Below are 20,711 nucleotides of genomic sequence, written 5' to 3'. Positions count from 1 at the left end.
AATAGAGAATGAGAATATTGGAACCAGTTCTGAATAACTATGAGAACTCTCAAGCTTGGCATGTGCGCAAAGCAACGCTGAACGAATGGTGAGAATTTTAATTTTCGTCTTTGGTACGGACCATCTTTGTCATGTCGTTACCATCTGTTGCGACAGAGTGCACGTCGGTCAACCACTAGAAATAAGAAGCGCTTGTTCTTTGCAATGCAGCAGTTCACATGCAAATGATCGTCAATTTTGCATAAGCGGCGGCATTGAAGCCAAATATTTCGAAATTGTAACATTGTAGTTCTTCCTGCTTGAGCCGCCGCAACCGCTCAGAATTGCTTTTTTTTTGTTTGCAACGTAGCAGCAGAAATAGCGAGCGTTTTCATTTGCATTTAATCTCTCTAAGGAAGTGCGTAATGCTCGCGTACTGTTTTTTTTTCTATGCCAAATTTTAGGCCCCCCATTATTGCTAAAGGTGCCCCATTCGGCAAGGTCCTTGCTGGCGTAGATATGTGTTTGCTTTAAATTACGCTGTACAAAACAAAGCTGCATTGAAATTTACGCTTTCTGTGGATTTCACCACCTATTCGAGCGTCTGCCTGTAATTACAAAAATAAATTGCTCTAGAAAGGTATAGCATTCTACCTTTTCTCTCTTCAGAGCGAATGGGTACCAGGCAACAGCTAGTCTAATTTGTTAATTAGCGTAGATGTCAATTCCAAAACCAACAAGGAATGTTCACTTTTTTACATTTCGTATCTATTGCTACAATTTTATTTCCTGTTCTTTTTCATTTTTCACAACCTTTCCGTCGTTTTGTATGCGGAGATAATTATGACCTTGGTATAGTTATTTATGAAGCTATCTGAAATTTTACAGCTGGAAAGAACCAGTGAAAGAGAAGAGAAGATGCCCTTCAATCGGAGCCGAGCTCCGCTACTGTTCGAGTCCATCTGTTGTCATTTGGCTCTGTTGCAGATTTCCAGCCGCCTACAATGTCATCTTGCCATCATTGTTTGAAATGACGCGTATGCTCATCCTTTATTGCTTGTGTATTTGAACAATTAATCGGATTTCTGCGTTGTTCAGTAACGCTTGTGTTTCGTTTTTTTTGCAGATTGTGAGAGCAAGAAATGGCTGCTTCTGATTCCCAGGATTTCATCTTCAAATGGTTGCCGGATTTGCACGCATCCTCTCCAGATAGGCACTGTTCCTATCCCTGCAGAACTTCTGAACCACTGGGCGCGTCATAACATGGCGTAACCTCCCCTCCCTGGATGACCGGAGCGCCCTCCGAAGAGTACTTCCTCCAGGCATTTCATATATAACGAACGGTCACCTGTTAGTATTGGGTTGCTTTAAATTGCCAGCAGCTGGGTATACAATTCTGAATAAATGTACTGTGAATATTGAAAGCATGTTCACACTTTAATAAAGTAGCCAGTAGTTGAACGTTTCCGTCCCGTGCATGTGCCAGGAGACACTGAATGCATGTATCGAAGAGTCAAATAAACTTTCTTTTCTCTAACATTTTGCTGCCTGTTTTTGAATGCGTTGCTGTTTCTTGCGAGTAAAAAGATTAATTGCACTGGTTGCCGCAGAAAGATCGGAATGAGAGGTTTAAATGTGTGCTCTCCTGACACTTTCAAATAGAAATATTTAGTTTCGTAATCATGTACGATAAACTGCTCCACGGCTTGTAAATGCCTACGAAATAACCAGGTTTATAATGAGACATGAATGGAAGAGCCATTTATGTGACAATATAGGAAATCCACTGTTTTCCCAACCTTGGAATGACAATGAATTAGGAATGACGTCATTATTGCGCTATGAATGGAAACGCCAGTAGTAAACGCATATTGGTAGTGCCATAGTGGATTAACGCTGGACCAATGATGGCAAGAAACGATTGTCCAAGGTAGGAAAAAGTAGTAATTTCTTCGAGAGCCAATGTAGCGCTGATATTGGAACATCGGTTTTCCAACATTGGGCCATCGATGGTCCAATAGTGGCGTGCTGCTTGGGTTCTGTGCCCGTTTCTGCATGATGTGGTAAAGGTTGCTTCGTTAGAAGACGCCTCGTCTTTGCTGGGACCGTTCATGCCGTCCGCCGTCCTCGGAGCCGCCAGGCCAACGCTACCGAGGGGCGCGCGACCCGCATGTAATAACTGCTGGCAGCGCTACGCTACCCAGGCACACGCGACCCAAATCTAACAGCGCTTATAGAGAGGACACCAGAGGCAATAAGGAAAAAAAAAGATAATTAGGATAAAATTAAAGACAGAACAAATAAACTAACATGGAGATAATAACAAACAATGAAACAAATATATAAAACTAAAAAAAACAAGTAAAATAATTGAAGTAAAATAAAATTTGTAGAAGACCTAAAAGAAACGACACGCAGAACGAGCTCTTAACAGAACTATCCACGGAACTCTGAATGCCTTCACATATCCTCAACTCTTGTTTACCGCTTTGACCGTTTTTCAGATATCCGTGTAATAAATACGTCAGAGTATTTCGGCGCTGTCTAATGGGCATTCAGGTCGCGTTCAATATACATGAATATTTTTGGTCCACTTACAATTAACTAGTTCCGAAGTATGGTTTGTGCTCCCTCCGTTCTGGTAATCCGCACCCCGGGGGTAGAAGTTCGATGTCTTGTACTGCCGGGTAACCACCGAATATCCGATTGGTACATTTTTTCCTCCAGCATGATGCTCGTCTGAGCTGAAGTTAAATATTTAGGAAATAACTGGCCTCATTTGATTTATGGCGTTTAACATCTCAAAAAGGCACAGGCTCACAGAAATGTGCACTGGAGGGCTGCGGATTATTTGACTAACCTGGGTTCATTCCGCCCACTGACATCGCACATTATACGAGTGCCTCTCTTTTGGCCTTCCTGTAAAAGCTACCAGCATTCCACCACGCAGCATTGTGTTCAGAAGTCCAGAGTCTTAAACACTGAGGCAATGTAGGGGGGCTTTGGGAAAATGCTGCTGGATGAAACTGTTGCGCTGATGGCTCAGTGATGCGTTCCATCATAATGTACTCCTAAACGCAGCCCGTGCGGCAAAGTGCACAAACATCACGCTCTTTAAACCGAAGTGATGACCGTGTAGTAGAACATCCGCATTGCTTTAGAGAGGCACCAGTTTCCATCCTAGAGCCGCCGGGTAAACACAAGTTTTCCAGTCGGTATAGTATCCTCAGTCCTAATAATCGGCTTCTGAGAATGCTTGGGAAATGGGTCCTGGACAAAAGCGCTGCGATAAGGGATCAGTAATGTGTTCCGTAATCAACTTCAAGCCTGGAAATTTCACTAGTAGACGTTCTTTCAACTGAAGCGTTGCCCCTTTTATAGGCTATAAAGGAACAAAACTCTGGTGGCCTGTTGGTGGATGATTCGGGTGGTACCATTTTCAGTTCCTTGAGCTGCCGGAGATTTGGCGGCCATCCAATGGCCACAAGATCTCTAACAGTCTGTTGGGAGTCCTTTTGGAGGCGAAACTCTTGCGAACGGGCTCAGTAGAAGTTTCAAATTTCTAGCTCACGCAAACTTTGACAGTTCGTTACGTCGTTTTCAGGTTTTTGGTTGTTGTGAACTAGAAGAAAATTATCGAGACTATTAAGCAAACTGTCAAAATTTATGAGCCCAAAAAGAACGACGGAATTCAGTACCTAGCATGGTTCGAAAATGTTATTAAATGTCCTGTGCTGCTGTCCGGATACGAAAGAAAGGCGAAGAGGTAGAGACGATGCTTACCTGTCTAACTTGTTTTTCAATAAAACCTACCTACCCTGGTTTACGCTTTGAAAATGACCAACGAGTGCAGATGCACGCTGCGTGCTCAGCGTGCTCTGTCGGTAATCGCAGGTGAATTGCCGCAACGACGGGTGCACTGCCCGTCTACCTGCAGACAGCTATGCCAGTCATGCCAGGCTGTGCGAGTTCCGCGAACTGGACTCTCCCCAAGAGGCACGTCAACAGAGGACCCCGCGCAAGGTAACCGAAACTGAAACCAACCCTGACGGCTTGGTCGCGTGCGAAGAGGGCTGCGGGCTGATGTTCACGACCGAGCGTCTTCAAAGCCACAGCTGCCTGGAGGAGCTCAGGCGCAAGCTCAATGGTGACGATCTCTTCAATTTCCATTTATAACTTTTTTGATGATACAATTGGAACCACTTAGTTATTCGGTGAAATCTTGAAACGAGAATATTATAAATCATATTTTTCACTAACGTAACCTTGCAACACACGCTGTCGCGGGCATCTGACTGTATCCTTAACGCACGCATGACGCAAGCTCACGGACTTGGTACTGCAATGGTGAAGGAGAGTGGATAGAGCTTCTGGCCTTGACTCTATTGATATGTTCCGAGCCGGGATGCCTAAAGAAACCGCGACATACATAGCTGTTCATGTGGGATCCAGCAACAGCAATACCAAGGAGAAAACAAACATGAACTACCGCAGTTATCAATTAGCCAAAAACGTTTTAATGCTCTGCAGCCTCTCCTTCCTTTCCGCTTTCTTGCTTTTTGCGAAAATTCGTATGTCATTGGTCTTAGAATATTTATTCCATATCTTTATGATCATATAAAAGAGACTTTGCAACCTCAGGTATATTTAAAGCCACACACCTGAACATGAGCTTCCCACTAGGCACTGCTGTTACTTTTCCGTATTCCCTCAAGTTTCTGTGTTGGCATTTTCTGCTATGCATATTTTGTTCTTCAAGTCCTAGGTTATACCATTATGTGAAACCGCGAGAAGTGTTGCGAGATGAAAGTTTCTTTGTGTTCATTTTCTAGTTTGGTTTTGTGGGGTTTAATGTCCCAAAGCGACTAAGGCTATGAGAGACGCCGTAGTGGAGGACTCTGGAAATTTCGACCACCTGGGGGTTCTTTAACGTGCACTGACATCGCACAGCACACGAACGCCACTTTGTTTTGCCTTCATCGAAACGCAACCACCGAGGTCGGGTTCGAACCCGGGTACTCTGGCTCAGTAGTAGGGCGTCTTACCACTGCACCACCCCGGCGGACGTTCATTTTCTGTTGCGCAGTTAACTTTGTCTTTCTGTTGCATAGTTATCTGTGTAAGAACAAATGGCAATGGCTTAGCTCGGTTATGAAAGGATATGCGTAGCGAGAGGTACAGTCGTGAGCAAAAGTGGTATACAATACTCAGTCAGTAAAAGAGCTCAGGAAGCTGTATCGAAATGCCATCTAGCGACACCGTCAGAGATAGCGACCTCGGCACGTGCATGCGGATAAAATGAGGCACCGCCACTATTTTCTCTATCTTAGAGCTGTTGCTAGATAAAGTTGGGCTGCAGTTTTTTCGAGCTCGGCTGAGCTTTGTATACCACTTTTGCTCACGACTGTACATTTCCCTTGCTGACCTTCTAGTGGTCATGCAAGTTTACCAATAAGAGACATTGGGCATACACATCTTCCATTCATTTCGCTTGAGAGAGATGAAGACTGCACGAATAGCGGTGAAGTAGCATTAAGCGGTCTCAATTTTTATGCAGTATTCCGAGTTGGTAGAGTCTGCAAACGTAAAGCTTAAACACTCGATTACTGACCAGTGTAAAGTCCATTTGGTGCCATAGACTCTCACACACACTACACATGTGTCCAAACGAATTGATCACAAACTCGGCTTCAAATATCCGGGCAGCAGATGCTCTTTCAGACACTTGGAGGGATGAGTCACAACGACGTGCCTGCAGATCATCTTCCATTCCTTTCCATTGAGTGAACTCTTCCATAGGCCCCATCTCGGTGGCTGTGCGCCATCTGTTACGCTGAGCACTCTGGCGCCACCGTGTGGAAAAGCACTCCTCTTTATACTCGGGCATTTCCGCTACTACTCACAGCGAATTTGCATTTATGGGCTGGGTATGCGATGACAACCCTTCCCTTTCAGGTGCTTATGCCTGCCATCTACCTCAAGGTACCCCTATTTATGATGAACTGCTCGCGATTTGGGGAGCCTTGTCAGGAGTGCCTTGCACCGGAACTGTTTAAATACGTATTCTTACTAATTAATATGAAACTTACAAGGAAATCGCTACTCCACATTCACAAGATGCAACTGCTACGGCCCTACAGCGCCTCCTGAAACGCTACCAACTCGCGACCAGAACGGTCATTATTCAGTGGACCCTAGGTCACTCGTTATTCAGTGGACCCCAGGTCACTCGGACGATTGTTGTAGGCCGTCATTGCACCCGCCACCACTGGTGGACGTGGGCTGTTGCTGCGGCGTGCATCTTTCGTTTTATCTTCCTTTTCTTTCTTCTCTATTTTCTCTTCTGTCTGCACGAGGCAGCGGAGGTGGCTCAGCTACAGGGCCCATAGCATGCCCGTACATTTTCTTTTCCTTCTTCCTACCGCCACAAAAACAACAACTCGGGCGAATCAGGGGGCAATGCGGCGGCACACGCCGCGGCTGCCTTGACGGATGGAATGTCCACATTTACTTACCCACCTCCCTTGCTTCATCCTTACTCGACCTTGGGCAAGCAACACACCCCTTCTCTTGCCCTTATACACTATACTCGGACCAGTCTCCGTAGCCTCAGTTAGCATCGCATGCAGGTGGCCACACCAGGCCCACGTTTTACGCGAAAAACCCACCACACCCGAAGTCAAGAAGTCTTTTTGAATAAGCTCATCGCCCATGTGGCTTGCACGCCACGTATTATGGCCCGCTGGCGTCAGTATACAGAGGAAATGATTACGTGCCCCCACTGCACGATTCTAACTCGTGGCAGCATGTCTCATCTACTCTGGGATTGCCTTGCGTTTTCTACTGGACGCTCCGAGATGAAACCCTAACGCCTGAACTACCGTTCCCTTCTAGAAACTGATGCTAACACATAGATGATATTTGCCAAGTATGGCTCGCTTTGTGGCCTGGTTAGAGCAATATGATTTGAGGGACGACCTAAACAATGATGATTCTGTCTACTCCCCATTACCCCTATCCATGGCCATGAGCCTTCGAATTCAATAAAGGATATAGGATATTCAATCAATCATATCCTTAATTATTACGCTCATTTTCTCTTTGCTCCTGCTAGGCGCCGCTGTTTACGGTGTGCCAACAGCTGCGTTTCGTTAGAGGCGAAACGGAAAGACATTCGTGTGCTGTGCGATGTCAGTGACGTGAATTCTCCCTAGGGGGTCGAAATTACTTCACGGCCCTCCACTACGGCTCTTCTTTCTCTCTCATTTTATTTTCTTCCCTCAGCGCGGGTTAGGTGTCCACCGAGCAAATGTGACAGATATTGTGTATTTCCTTTCATGTGAACCGATTTTATTATTAATGTTATTTCTCACTGCTTCGTGGTGGCGTCTCAACCTTGCAAGGTATTCTTCTCTTTGTTCGGGCGTCTCTGCTGCGCAACCTGAGCCTTCCCATTCAATAAAGGACATTCAATCAATCTCTGCTGCGCATCATCTTGTTGTCTTCGAGTGGCAAGACGTTCTTCACTACGTTTGGGCGCCGCACCTCACTAGCGATGCAGCTGTGGTTTGGCGTATGCACGCTTGATGCCTAACTGCCACATCTGTTGTAGGCCGTCATTGCACCCGCCACCGCTTCGGTGGTGGACGACGGTTGTTGTTGTGGCGCGCGTCTTTCTTTCCCTCTTACTTTTCTTCTCTATTTTCTCTTCTGTCTGCACGAGGCAGCGGAGGTAACTCAGCTACAGAGCCAGTAGCAGGCCCGGGCGCGTATTTGGGTTTGCTCGGTATGGTGGCTCCGCAAGGGACAAAACGACAGAAGACACGAAGAAAGCGGGCTGTTCCGACTAGCATCTACCGCCCCCAGGAGCCGAGCAGCCTAGCGATTAGCGGCGCATGCTTTTTCAATGGGCGTCATGTTGGACGCGGCACTAGCTTGAGAAAGCCTATAATACTACTACTACTACTACTGCTACTATTATTATTGTTATTATTATTATTATTAATATTATTATAATAATAATTATTATTATTATTAATATTATTATAATAATTATTATTATTATTATTAATATTAATATTATTATTATTATTAGTAGTAGTAGTAGTAGTAGTAGCAGTAGTAGTAGTAGTATAGAGGAAGACTCTTTTCAAGAAGTTGGCACTGAATTGTCTGTAGGTAACGGCCGAATTAACTGGCTAAATATTATCTTCACAGTTTTAATTAATAATAATAATATTAGTTGGTTCACAGGAAGGGAAAGGCGCAGTATCTGTCACACTTGTTCCTGTGGACACCTGAACTGCTCCGTCGCCCTCCACAAGGGGCCCAAACTCTTTTCTTCGGCCGTAGTCGTTCTTTCGCTCGGCGCGCCGGCTACCACGTGACGGCCTCCTCAGCCCGCCGCGTGAGGGCGCTCACTAGGAGAGGACAAAGCATGCGCCGCTAATCGCTAGGCTGCTCGGCTCCTGGGGGCGCTAGATGCTAGTCGGAACAGCCCGCTTTCTTCGTGTCTTCTGTCGTTTTGTCCCTTGCGGAGCCACCGTACCGAGCAAACCCAAATACGCGGCCCGGGCATTTTCTTTTCCTTTTTCCTACAGCCACAATAACAACAACGACGAAATGCGCTGCTGAACAGCGTAGTGTAGCTCTCGCCACTTAAGAAGGGATAGACCCGAAGTTGGAGCGTCATTTAGAAGTCTTTTTTGTAGCGAATGCTACACTGGCCACGAACTTTCGGCTTCCCTGTGGCTGCACTTAGAGGATGCACATTGCCGTTCTCTAACAACCGCTGGAACTGGAGGAAGTCACGCGCTCGCAGCGTCATCTGCCATAGCTTCACACCGCTGGGCCAATGGCGTCATGAAAGGGAAAAGGTCTCCACCGTGCATCTAACCTCCATCACTCAAATTCTCGGCCAAAAAGGTCGTTGTCCGCCATGTAAAGTGTCAATCTCGCGAATGCCAATGTGCTCGAACAGTTTTCCAATACTAGAGTTCCGCAGGTCTAACCATTCAGTTTGGTCTTCGAATCTCGGCTCTCGGCGAACGCATCATGGCTATCTCTTGGACTGGAACAACGGAGGGTTTGCTAGTGCACTGCAAAAATCTACGACTGGGCTCTAAAATACAAAGCCAGCCTGTAGAGGAGTCTCGCCAATTTGGAAGCCTTCGCCACGCCGCTGCGGTGCCAAGTATAACAGACACGAGGCCCGTCTCGCCCGGTCGGCGATCCCGCGGCAAATGGCGGCTCCAAATCAAGTCCCGGAGACCCTACAGAACGTAAGCATGGATACGGCCCATTCGGAGGGTTCGGCTCAAACTGAGGTACCTCTCCACACAGGAAGAATAGCTCTGAGATATGGTCCGCGTCTGGTGCGGAAGGAAGAACATGGGGGCGACAACGAGGAATGCCGGTATGAATGCGGCTGAGCAACAGGTGCGGCTCACTAGGAGCATACGCAGCGCGGGAATGCACTCTGTACAGCCTCGAAGCGCGCCAAGCAACACCGGTGGCGGCCGCAGAAAACTCTATGGATTGAAAACCACGACATGATACTGTGAAACCTCGGGAGACTCACCCTCAAGGGAGCGTTCCGTCCAGGACAGGCCGGCGCTGCAATATAGAGCATCCTCGGGCATGATACAAATGCCGGAATTGCGTTTTGTCCCGTCTGAGATCAAAATGTGCTAGTATGTGCCTTCAAATCAGTGGAACCCGTGGAGAAGCTACTCCGGGATATTGTACTGTCGGTTGGGGGACGTGAGCTACCATTCCGGGGACACCTCAATCTCTCCGTTGTGTTCTGTCAAGACGTCATAACGTCTCCCCTGACGATCATCCGAAACAGGGAAACAAAAACTCAGTGCCAAACAAAATGTACTGTCAGTGCGCAAGCTAGGGGAATCGCCGGTCGCGGTGATGACCTTCGCTGGACCAAGGTACCACGGACGGTGTTATGCAGGTACGAGCGGCTCCCTGGTAGTCCGATACGGAAACAGTGTGCTTGTGGGCCCCCGCTGTGGAACAGTGGGTCATCAGGCCAACACGTGCCCGCGACCGCAGCCCGGATGCTGTGGACGCTGCGGGACACAAGTTCCTGCTGAAACACCTGACGGTTCAGCACAACAGCAATGTACTATAGTGTATATATTTCTTTTTTAATTTTTACCTACTCTTTTTTTCTCTCCCTATTGCTCACCTCTTTGATTTTCTCTACCCCTTCCTCGCTATTCCTTTATTTCCGCCGCTCAGTTAGGTGCTTCAAATATCAGATAGCAGACACAGGGGCTGGCAAACATATTTGTCTTTCTTTTGTTTATGGATAAAATAACCACTACCACCACCACCACCTCATCTGCCGAGGCGATCAGCCAACCGGAGCTTCAGGCTGTGCTGAGTGGTTCTTATAAAGGCCATCAAACCAGCTTCCTGTAACCAAGGCTGGCCACAAGAAACCCCCAACCGAGAAGCCGAAATATAAGAAATTCCAGGCTTGACCACCTAACACTCCAAAGTCCGAGACCATGGTGAGGCTCCTGGTCCTGAAGGCCAAGGACTGCCCACCCGTAGCACCCACGCAAACACAGGTGAGCAGTTGGAGTGGGGCAGTCTCCAAGCTCCCTTCATCTTCACTGGCCTACCGAAGACTAGTAAGACATATCGCCTGTAGCACACTGCCTAACTAGCGTCTCGCGGTGGTCTGCGCACATGGTAACTGGATTAGTTCCCCTTAACGGTCACGACAGCATCGGGTCAAACTGAGCAACAAGGGGAGGGAGTGGCAGCATTCCTGAATCAAACATGTCGGCAGACCGCGAGTCCTTCGAGGACATGTTCAATGCGGCCATAACGTAGTCACTCCTCGAAATTGGGATTACGTCACTGACTCGGTCCATAAGGCAATGTAGCCGTACGTCGGCACTCAACAACACTTGCTGCGACTCCCCGTTCCTCGAGCGCAAGATACGCCCCCGACAGTCATCGGAGGAAAACTGTCCAGGACCGGCTCTCTGTGGGTCGGTGCAGACCCCGATTGGGGCTGGGCCGCATTCCGACCCAAGCCAGACCCCCGCCCATTAGAATAACTACAACATGGCTTGTCGACCTAACATGAAGGCAAAAAAGTTTGAAAAATTCGAGACAATCCAATGGAACTACAGGGGCTTCAGGGCATGGAAAAAGCTGTCACACATTCACCCCTACTTGCAGTCTCTGTTTGACATGCCGGCGATCCTTGCCCTGCAGGAGCCCGGCATGGACGCTTAATTCTCAGGCTACAGCAATTTCCAGGGCGCCCGTCGACGTTCATCCTCGTGAACAAGGCTTATACCGCAGTTCAGTTCAATCTGGACTTGAACACCGAGCACGAATACACAATGGTCCGAGTAGTGCCTCTCAGATGCCATGACCCGTCAATGAATGTACTCAAGATATACTGCCCCCCGTGTAAGCCGCATATACCTTTCAGTGAAATTTTCGCTCGCGGGATGAAGCGTACAGGCAGAGAACCCCTAATGATTGAGACTAATTCTCCGAGCGTTCACTGGGGCTATCACTTCGAAAAGGCCAGAGGACGTAAGTATCACCACTATTCGCCTCACGTTGCTCAGGGACCCGGCGTACCCTCCCCCCCTCCCCCGCGTGAGGAATTCAATAACTCGTGACACGTATCCGGACCTTTCTCTTGTTAAAAATACCAGATATGCTGCATGGGAGAGATTGGACGATTCTCTAGGCAGTGATCACTGCCTTCTCTGTATTACACTCCTACCAGGGGCAGCGCGCAAAAAATGGTGTCAAGCCAAGCTGACCGATTGGCGCACATTTCGAAAGCGAAAATTCCCTCCGGTACTCTTTTCCGGCGGCTACGCGGACTTGGCTAAACGCACAAACAACATTCAGAAATAAATTGTCACTACGCTATAGACTACCGAAGAGATCCCCGCAGTGGACACTCACATCGTGCACTTGTGGGAGGTGCGCCGGAGCTTAACTAAACGGCGAAAAAAGCAGACGACGAAAAAGGCAGATGACAGATAGATTCTCAACAAACGCCTGACAAGTAAGAGATAAGACGGAACCACCTCGAGGAGATAATGCGGTGTTTCGTAACACCGACCTTCGATAGATGACAGCACATAATCCAACAATGCACTGCGAACCATAAACTGGACAAACCACTATAGGAAAGGGTGCCTTTGTTTGTGCAAAAACATAAACCTTAGCACCACTTGACGCAAAAACAATTGAGACCGGGCAAGGCCCCCTTCAGGGATTCTTCTTAATAAACTGGTTCTTGGCATCCCCTCCCAAATGGAGCCCCATATGAAGGTCGCAAATATATGGTAGAATTTATGCATATTCCATCGAGTACAGTGGAGGACCTGCATGATATACATCACTTGGCGGCTAGGAACATATTGCACGCTGTAGCAGGCGCGAATATAGAGAGGTCGTGTCCACCCCATCGGGTGGGTAGCTCCCTCATTTCATCCGTCTTGCTGGCCCAAACCGACCCACTTTCACGATAGCTGCCGAGTGGCACTCCAAGGTATGTGTTCGGTGTTGTGGACCAGTGTACATTATTGAAAACGGCTGGCCTGGTTTTCCTCGACCAATGTCACAAATAAACTTTTATGCAAGTTGAATAAACTTCCACTTTGAGCACGAAATTCCTAATAAACTTTCAGGACAGTGCTCACACTTTTCCTATCAGATACAAAAAAAGGCAATATCGTCTGCGTAGGCATGCACACCGGCCTCACAATTGTGGAACCTAAAATCCCGCATTGGATTGCTATACAGAGCTTTCCGACACAGGGTTTCAAGAAATAGCGCAAACAGCAATGGTGAAAAAGAGCAGCCGTGACGTACAGAAGAAAACACATCTGGACGCCATTCTGACCACATCACGAATTATTGAACCGACACCAACATGATCCAATAAGAGAATACAAGGATGCGGTGATATCCCATTTAACTCCTTATAAAAGGCAGTAGGTAGTCCGTCAGGACTCACCGACTGTATCTCGTTCAAGAGCTATCATAACCTTATGACGCACACAACATCTTCTCTAATATCGGGTTTCTCGGATTTTTGGTGCCCATAGTTGGCTATAGTGGGTTTCAAATCGCTCTTGATACCTATTGGTCGTGCGATGTTACCCCGTTATATTCTATTTTCAAGATCTCATTGCCTCTGTCGTAAGCTTTCTCGTCCTGTAAGGTGCGTTTATTGCGCTCCTCACCAGCCACAAACTTCTCTCCTCGTGCTCGAATCATTGCACCACTGTATTTATCTTCGTGAAGAAATCACAGAACTCTAACTATATCTGGAGGGGCTCGATGACAAGAAGCTTAGGATCGTGAGTAGCGCATCTTAATTATCCTTCTCTAGCGTGAGCAGTATAGTGATTAGGATATTCTTATCAGTCGCGCATTTCGGGCGAGCGTGTAATTCGCATTGGACAGGAGTGGATTAGACTGGTTTGGGTTCAATTGGACATTATTGCATTGGATTGCATTTGACTGGGATGAAATGTCTGATTGGACTCGATCGAATTACACTGGATTGGATAGGATTAGAATATATGTGAGAGGAGTACGCAGCACAGCGTCAGGCAGACATGCTTTCGTGAGGTATATCTTGGCCTAGCTGAGCTAAACCACTGTGGATTTTTTCTTCAGCAGTAATAAATACGTTTTCCATAGACTGTGCTGTGCTCTACTTTTTTCGGGACAACTGTGTTTGTATACTCCTATTATACAGATTCTATTAAGGGTAGCCTTTTTGCATTACAGCCAAATATTTGAAGTGGACGATGATGCGTTTGGCTGCCAGGCGTACTGATATTTACCAGCAGCACCTTCAATCTGCAACTAAGGCACCTGGTGCTTGTATAGAAGGTACACAAGATAGGTCATGAGAATAATCGTCTTCTAATCAAGAAAAATACTCTTTCTTGATAGACTTGATAGAAAAAAATAGACTTCAAAGTCAACCTTTGGCCTCGTCTGGCATAGAACATGCTCCCAGGGTTACACTGCAGAATGAATTCTGCACCAGGATGTTTTTGTACCGCGAGCTACACTGGACGCACTCTCGCTGGCATCGCTTGGCTCCCCAGCGACCGTACTGCACATGCGCGAGGAGTGAGTGGCGTCACTGCGTGCAGCTGGCGAGCGTTGCCTTCGGTGCAGCGGGTCGAAGAACCGAGCCAGCAGAACGTGAAGAAACAAAAAGAGAGCCTTATCAAGGGCGACGCCAAGATGCAGAGCACATTATTAATAATAATGATGATAATAATTATAATAATAATACATTAGTTCCCTGGAGAGGAAAGGCGCTGCATCTGTCACAGGCTCTGTGGACACTTGACCCGCGCTCTAATGAAAGGGAGGAAGGCGGCAGAGAAATTGGAAAGAGAGGAGGAGTCGTAGTGGAGAGGTGCGTATTTATCTAAACATAATAATACTATTCAGTTATAAGTAATAATAATATTAAATTGGTTCACAGGAAAGGAGAGGCGCAGTGTCTCACGACCTCTGTGGAGACCTGACCTGCGTTGTAATGGAATTGAGTAAGGCGGAAAAGCGAGTGGAAAGAGAGAAAGAGGAGCTTAGGTGGAGGCCATTGAGTAATTTCGACCACCTGGTGATCTTAAACGAGCACTGACATCGCATAGCACATGAACGTCTGCCGTTTTGATTCCATCGAAACGCAGCCGCCGGCAGATTGTAAAAAGCGGCACGTAGCAGCAGCAAAGCGAAAATGGCAGTAAGAGAGAACAGAGGGAGAAATGGCTTAATAGATGACCACAAGAAGCTCAACCAGGGAAACGTACAGTCATGAGCAATATGAGAAAGAACAAACTTATTGCTCAAAATTCTGAACATTCTCTGTATTTCTCTATTAAATATGGTTACGAACTATGGATATTGTGCATCCAAAGTAAACCTCTTTAAAGAACGAAATAATCTGTTTTTGTCAAACTAAATTATTGGTATCAATAAATGAATGCTCAGACTTTGTTCTAGCTGTTATACCTCTTGGCTGTACCCCTCGCTACGTATATCCTGGCATACCTGAGCAAAGCCACTGTCAGTTTTTTCGCTTACTTGTTCACTTGTCTGTCATCCGGCTCACAAATTTCCTCTCTTCACGTTTCTTTTGTCTGTTCTTCTTACCACGCAAGAATTTCCGTACCATGATATTTCCTTTGCTGTTACAGCGAGGATGTACGGATTACCTGCAAAATATTGGCGGTGGTGCTTCAAGCGAAAGCTCAGAATAGTTTTGATAGTTAGAAATGTGGTTACGAATAACATTGCTTTAAGAGGGGATGGTAACCCGCGAGGTGTGGGCAAGGATGATTCAATGTTTTTCAATATCTATTTGGACAAAAAACATAAAACTTGCCTGTGTTTTGTATGAATCACCTTGTAATACCTCCTTTTCTTTATGCTTTTGCTTCCATATTTTAATTTAAGTGAATATTTCGGGCACGAAAGCACCCTGTCCACTCAAGTTCGTTCAAATTTAACGAGATAAAATCTGACGTTCTCCACAGCGTAGTAGGCCTAATGCTATAGAACGGCATGGTTGTCACCCTATACTCCCGGACACCTTTTTCTAGCTATGCTGCCAAAGCTACAGTGGAAACGGCGAAACGCATAATCTCACTGCGCAGTGAAATGTAGTCCATAATTTTGGCGGATCGGTATCTAGAATATTATTGCGTCACCGAGTTATTCCTGGTGTTTATATATCACTACTGTACTACGGCGCAAGTGTTTAAAACGGTAAGTTAAAGTTAAATTGGTTCACAGGAAGGGAAAGGCGCAGTAACTGTCACACTTGCTCTGTGGACACCCGAACCGCGCCGTAAGGGAAGGGAGGAAGGTGGGAGTGAAAGTGGAAAGAGAGAAAGAGGAGCCGTAGTGGAGGGCTACGGAGTAATTTCGACCACCTACGGTAGCGCATTTTACATCAATGCTGTACGCTGAGAAAAAGGTGTAGCTGTGCCATCTGTCGGAAATCTTCCGAAGTGTACTGCGTCCGGTTCCTGTATGCCAGGTTTCTGTATGCTTTCACAGCGCGCCTGTTTCGACAACGTACACATTGCGCTATATTTAATATATCGCGAATTTACGTTCAAGTAAGTCTGAGGTTCTTTAGACGGTCATTTATGCATTATAGGCGGCTCAGAAACTAATTTAGAACAAAAGTAGAACTGAAACCGAAACCGTAACTGAAGCTAGATATTCCAGAACAACATGCTGTAATAGCTCCGGGACGGAAGCTCCGCCCCCGTAGCCTTGGCTGCATAGCCAGAAATAGTGGTGCGTTTGTATAGACCCCCTCGCTGGAAGCTGTGGGGAGTAGCTGATATCGCTGTGAACAATGAACATGTGAATAAAACTTAATTCGCCAATCCTAAAGTCTCATCGTGCTTCAAGAACACGGAAAAGGGAAAATGTCGTTATTATGCAAGGAGTAATGAAAAAGCTTTCTGCCCTGATGGCCCCATATACGAACAAATTTTTTTCCACAATTCACTATGTTAAGGTCAGACAAAAGTCACTACTGTCTCTAACGATGCGATACTCGAGCAACTTCCAAGTGCGCATGTCCGTCTGACCTGGTACTGAAGGTAGGAAAAGATATTTTTCTGGGATAAAATTGTGGTAACGAAGACAGCTCTTACAAATTTTAGAGCGCAAAAAGTATCGGCAACCATAACATTAACAATTCTACCATGGCGACACTCGTGCCCAGTTCCACTTGCCTGACCTGAGCTCACTTGATAGATAGCATCAGCGAACGGGTCTTTGGATCAAAGCCTTAGCACCTGAGCCATGTCTGGCCCTCAGAATGCGGATATTATATCGCTTTTTCAGTGGTAATCTGCACTCTCTACTGAAGTGTACATATTCTACGTCAATTGAATATGACGATGAATATGAATACGAATATACGTCAGTTGAATATAGCGATATGAATATGAATTAACAAGATTGAAGTAAATGTCGACGCAGCGCTGGGGTTAAAGAGGAGAGGAAGTCATATTACGGCAACAAGCATTGAGCAGGTTGTGGGGAAAGGGACAACATACGACGATACGGCTTTACCAGCAAGAACCCCGTTAACAATGTTGATCCCCTGAAGAGTAGTTCTAAACATATTTAGCTATTTAAGTTACGAGAGGAAGTTTACTGCATTTCTCGTAGCTCTCGACATCTCTCGTATCTGGAGTCACTTTGCAACAGTAAACCCACTAGCTCAATGTGTGGTAGTCATAAACAATTATTTGCTGGCAACAAAAATGTTTAATAAAATACAGCTGTGGTTCCCCTGCGAATGCCTTATCTGTAATAATGATAGTTTCGTCACTGTTGTGTTTGCAGAGACCGTAATGGAACGAGAAGTCCTTACGCGGAATCTCCAGGCTCTCACAGAGGATTTGGAAGAATATTTTGGACTACTGCAACAACTACAACTGTTTTACGACATGCCATGACCTCACGTTTCAGTCGGTTCGCCGCGCCAAAGCATTGTCAGCGTGTGGCAAGTAAACAAACTCGTCTCTCAAATGTGTTTCTCGTGCCCCCTTTGCGACAAAAGTACTATGTCGCTTCTTGAAACTAACTCAACCCAGTTAGAGTTACAGTTAGTTAGAGTTATCCAGTACGTTCGAGTTCACAGTAAGAAGATTTGAATCAGTCCCTTTGTGATTTGTGCTAGCGATCTCATCATGTCAGCTGCAGCGTAGGAAATTGCATTAATTGCGGAATCTTCAATAATCTGTCGAGTAAATTTTCATGGTACGAGGCCGAAGTTTAGGTATCCGAACAAGACTGGAATGCTACTTGTGCGGTGCAATTAAAGAAAAATAAGTAAGAAAGCAAGAGCGTGTTATAAGCAATGCTCTTTTTTTTTCGAAAAATACCTAAAGTGCCCTTTTAGAGACGGTATTGCACAGAGGTACACGAAACATAGTAGGAACAAATTGTTAGCGTTCAAAGTACAGCATTAGTGATAAATAAAATTCCGCAAAAACCAACGCCAACGTAAACACAGAGAAGCGAAATTAATGTTCGCGAAAAGAGAAAGAAAGATATCCTGAATAAACAAATTTTGAAGGTTTAAGAATATATAGGTTCAAGATCCAGTATCAGGCAGTGAGAATGCAAAAATTAACAGCTTAAGCAAAATTGAGCAAAACTTCGTTGGAGGCACTTAAATCTCTCTAACGTACGGAAAGGCAAGGCAAAGGCATTTCCTTTGACTCTTTGAACTCATTTGCAGCTTTTTCAGGCATTAGGTTTTTCTCATTTTTCTGCTTTGCTCCTTGTTCTGTCTTCTGGCTCTTTTTCCTTTTTTTACTGCTTCTACGTTTTTTATTTTCTTCTTTTTTGCTTGTTTATTCTTTTTTCACTTTTACTACTCGTTTCCTCTTTTGATCTTAACTGGTTTGTTTCTACTTTGTGATGCAATAATGACGCCTGGCACCAAAAAATTAGAGTGCTTTTGAAGGTTCTGGCCAAATTGCGCAATTTCGACGCTGTTTTGACGTCTACACTGTATATCGGTCTCTATAGCTCTTTCGACGTTGAATTCACTTTTTGTTACCCTAATTTATCACCCAACTGCTCTACATCAGCAGAATTTGTGTGTAGAGACATTTTCATCTTGTGCCTAAGAAAATACTTATTTTTCTCATAAATCACGTCCCTTTTCGAATGGGGCGGTGTGACACCCTCTGCTGACGGGCACTTTTGGTGCGCACGTATGAGCCTCAAATGCCTCCGCGATAATAAAGGTTGAAAAACGAAAAACATATTCGAATAACTTTAAATGAAAGCAGCTAACCCCAAAAAGCACATTGATTCCATGTCATAGCTGCGCATCATTAAGCTAAATTTATCGCAGGAACATCAGTGGCAATATCAAATGCTTATAATGCAAACACGGGGGCCAGTTGGTTGATCATTCTGTGGAATACTGCGCTACTTGATATACAGAGACAAATGGAAGACGACACACGAATGAAGCGCAAATTTCGTGTGTCGTCTTCCATTTGTCTCTGTATATCAAGTAGCGCAGTATTCCACAGAAGAATCAAATGCTTAGCTGTTGCACTCAAATATTGTCACGTGATTGCGTATGTTTGTGCGCCTGAACGATGGTACACAATGAATTAAGTGTCAAGCCGGGCGTTAGAAGTGATTGCGCGAAGAAAAACAATAGAGCTTTGGAGTATTTCGGAGTGCATTTGCGTGTCTTGGTCAGTTACTATAATGTTTGACAACTGCTTATTCGGCAAGAAATGTCTGCAGACTGAAAAATAGTCTCTTGATTTTAGCAGCAAGCATCAAACCTTCGCTTCGTATCAAAACCATGAACCTTGCTGAGTGTAGCCTGAAGAGACAGCGTGGCCACTAAGGCATGTTGTCCCGCTTGGTAGCCGCAGATCGTCACCAGCCACAGCCAACTCAATACATGAAAGAATTGTCCCCGTGAGCTCCCCTCTGTAAAATTTTGTAACACAAAGGGACCAGGATCTAACCCAAAATGGGCGACATATGACTGATAGACTCACCACTAGCACCAAATGCGGTTCATGGCTACTCCCCCAAAAGCCAAGCGGTCACGTTTAGTGTATTTGCACGACTTCAGTGAGTGCACTGATTCAGTGAAGACGTGGTGTAGCGTTTCGGGGTGTCCTACTCCAATAAATAGTTAAAGCTTTGCTTTAGCCATATCGAAATCCTTCCTTTTCTTCACTTTGAGCCCTGGCCGATGCGTTCAAAATTATTTAATAAGGATCTCTATAATATGTGTCCTCAGTCTCTAAAACAGCAACAGCAGCATAATGTACTGTTAAGTACATCGTTCAATCGGTGCTTTTCGTTTAAAAAAAATGCTTGAGATTACTGCGGCCACCCTCATAGAAGGAACGCGTAAGCACGACACGCGTTGCCAGGCTGCGCCATGAAGACACGGGGATGACAATAATAGTAATAATAATAATAAAATTTATTATTTCCTTTTTTCAGTACAAATGCTGGCCTGCCAAAGTCTCCGAAGGCTTAAATGACAGTGAGCGGCAGTAGACAGCATATTTCATAGGTGCAATAGTAACAGCGTGTTTTCAACGTCATATACTCGTTTCTTATTTTGGGCGACTTTTTCTTCATGCGCGCTTTAATTATACATTCTTTCATTAACACTTTTTACATACTTTCTGATCAATTTCACTCGTTGTTTCAGCTGTTTCATGTCAAAGACGCCGATTTCTAGATTCATGACGTCGCACGTTGACATCACACAATTACGCAAAAACGACGTCCTCATAAATGATGTTTTCTAAAGCGAGGAAGACCACTTTTGAATTCGACATTACCCTGTCTGTCTGTTTCAATATCAAAATGACTTAATTGACTCTATTTATTTAGCTGACTCCCTATGAATCATTTTTTTCCTTAATGACACTGCTTCATCATAAATCAACTACGCCCATTTGCTTTTTCCTGCCTCCTTTCACTACAAGCAATCCTGTCGACATAAATCTGGTGACAGACCCATCAAGCATAGCCACCTAATGCTTACGATTAATAACGTATTCTATGCTGCAATCCCATGGCCATATAAAACAATGTCCAATTGGCTACCCGAAGTTCGAGGGCCAAGCGAAAACTCTTTTGTTAAGAATCCCTGGAGGACGCCC

At 45.5% G+C, this 20,711-nt stretch overlaps 1 protein-coding gene and 1 pseudogene across 1 annotated transcript in view; both read left to right on the top strand.

Annotated features, from left to right (window-relative positions):
• Positions 1-17,579, top strand: part of LOC146188452 (E3 ubiquitin-protein ligase NRDP1-like) — a 44,609-nt gene extending 27,030 nt beyond the window's left edge. Inside the window, exons 2-3 of the mRNA XM_084605054.1 lie at positions 3,874-4,126; positions 17,389-17,579. Coding sequence (XP_084461180.1) covers positions 3,874-4,126; positions 17,389-17,501 — 366 coding nt within the window. The 3' untranslated portion in view covers positions 17,502-17,579. The remainder of the gene's footprint in view (positions 1-3,873; positions 4,127-17,388) is intronic.
• On the top strand, positions 9,222-10,143 carry LOC146188453 (uncharacterized; annotated as a pseudogene).
• Positions 17,580-20,711: the final 3,132 nt, after the last annotated feature.

This window comes from Amblyomma maculatum, chromosome 5, assembly GCF_055883805.1.
Source record: "Amblyomma maculatum isolate TAMU_Amacu chromosome 5, ASM5588380v1, whole genome shotgun sequence".
Taxonomy (NCBI): domain Eukaryota; kingdom Metazoa; phylum Arthropoda; class Arachnida; order Ixodida; family Ixodidae; genus Amblyomma; species Amblyomma maculatum.
Note: the sequence above shows the minus strand (reverse complement) of the source record. Positions and strands in the feature narration are given on the sequence as shown.